The sequence below is a fragment of the Bison bison genome, unplaced genomic scaffold (assembly GCF_000754665.1).
Source record: "Bison bison bison isolate TAMUID 2011002044 unplaced genomic scaffold, Bison_UMD1.0 scf7180017864495, whole genome shotgun sequence".
Classification (NCBI taxonomy): domain Eukaryota; kingdom Metazoa; phylum Chordata; class Mammalia; order Artiodactyla; family Bovidae; genus Bison; species Bison bison.
Genome location: NW_011495054.1, coordinates 6,389,063 through 6,390,266, shown reverse-complemented (window position 1 = coordinate 6,390,266; position 1,204 = coordinate 6,389,063). Strand labels below are relative to the sequence as shown.

The window sequence follows — 1,204 nt, the reverse complement described above, 5'->3', positions numbered from 1 at the left end:
AGACGGCTCCCTCAGTGCCTCTGCCGCCATAGAAGCTCTGGGCTGGGCCCGGGGAGACCCCTGCCCCACTGGCACCTTGGTGAAAGGCTTTTTGTTGTCCTTCAGCATGGCAGCGCGCCAGGTCAGCAGCCGGGCACTCTCCAGGGCGAGGGCCATGTCCGCCAACTTGAACTGCAACAACCCAGACCCGCCCCACCGTCGGTGCAGGCCCGCCCTCCCCTCTCCCTGAGGGGCGGGACAGAGGAGGGCGGAGGACGGAGCCGAGGCTGAAAGCCGTCTGGGAGGCAGAGAGGAAAGGCCGAACTCGCGTCCCTCTGTCGTCCAGGCAAGGCTGCGCGTCTGTTACCTGGATGGCCTGCAGCTTGGTGAGGGGCGCCCCGAAGGCACTGCGGTTCTCCGCGTAGGTCACAGCACAGTCCAGGGCGGCCTGGGCAATGCCCAGGGCCTGGGAGGCGATGCCGATGCGGCCCGTGTCCAGGGTTTGCTGTGAGGACCCACCTGTCAGGGGCCAGCCGTTCCCCAGGGCCTCACCCTAGGGAACCCCCTACCCCCCGCTGCCAGGCTCACCATGGCGATCTTGAAGCCCAGCCCCGGCTCCCCCAGCAGGCTGTCCTTGGGGATGCGACAGTCCTCGAAGATGAGGTTGGCCGTGGACGAGGCCCGGATGCCCAGCTTGTCTTCCTTCTTCCCCAGCGTGAGGCCGGGTGTGGGCATGGGGACCAGGAAGGCACTGATGCCCTGGAGGCCGGGACACGCCCCTGACTTGCTCACCGGCCCGAGGCCACGCCCCTCAGACGAACCACCCAAGACTCCCATTCGGGTCGCCACCCCAATTTCCACCTCCCTCAGAACCTCGCTGTGACGTCCTCTGCTGGCTCCTCCCGGGACAGCGCCGCCCCGGGGCCGGAAAGAGTTGGCTGGCAAGAGCCCCAGAGCCCAAGCGGCTCGGTCAGACCACAGAGATGCAGCTGGACATACTGAACGGCTTGCCGCCCCTCCCTTGCGAGCCCCTCACCTTGTTATGCAAGGATCTGTCGGTGCTGGCGAAGACCACTACGGCCGAGGCCTCCCAGGCGTTGGTGATCCAGGCCTTGGTGCCACTCAGGACCCACGAGTCACCGTCTGCCCGCGCGGTGGTGGCCGCGGCCCCTGCGTCGCTGCCGTTGCCTGCCCCACACACAGACTCAGAGTCCACCGCCGCCAG

The 1,204-nt window shown here is 67.6% G+C and overlaps 1 protein-coding gene across 2 annotated transcripts in view; it reads right to left on the bottom strand.

The window, feature by feature from the left end:
- The window catches only part of ACADS (acyl-CoA dehydrogenase, C-2 to C-3 short chain), a 15,220-nt gene that overhangs the window by 1,290 nt on the left and 12,726 nt on the right, over positions 1-1,204 (bottom strand). The window contains exons 4-7 of one of the 2 annotated variants that reach the window (XM_010828636.1): positions 1,016-1,167; positions 568-738; positions 347-484; positions 76-171 (exon numbers count right to left, since the gene is read on the bottom strand). In XM_010828636.1, coding sequence (XP_010826938.1) covers positions 76-171; positions 347-484; positions 568-738; positions 1,016-1,167 — 557 coding nt within the window. The remainder of the gene's footprint in view (positions 1-75; positions 172-346; positions 485-567; positions 739-1,015; positions 1,168-1,204) is intronic. The other variant, XM_010828637.1, reaches the window with a different exon arrangement.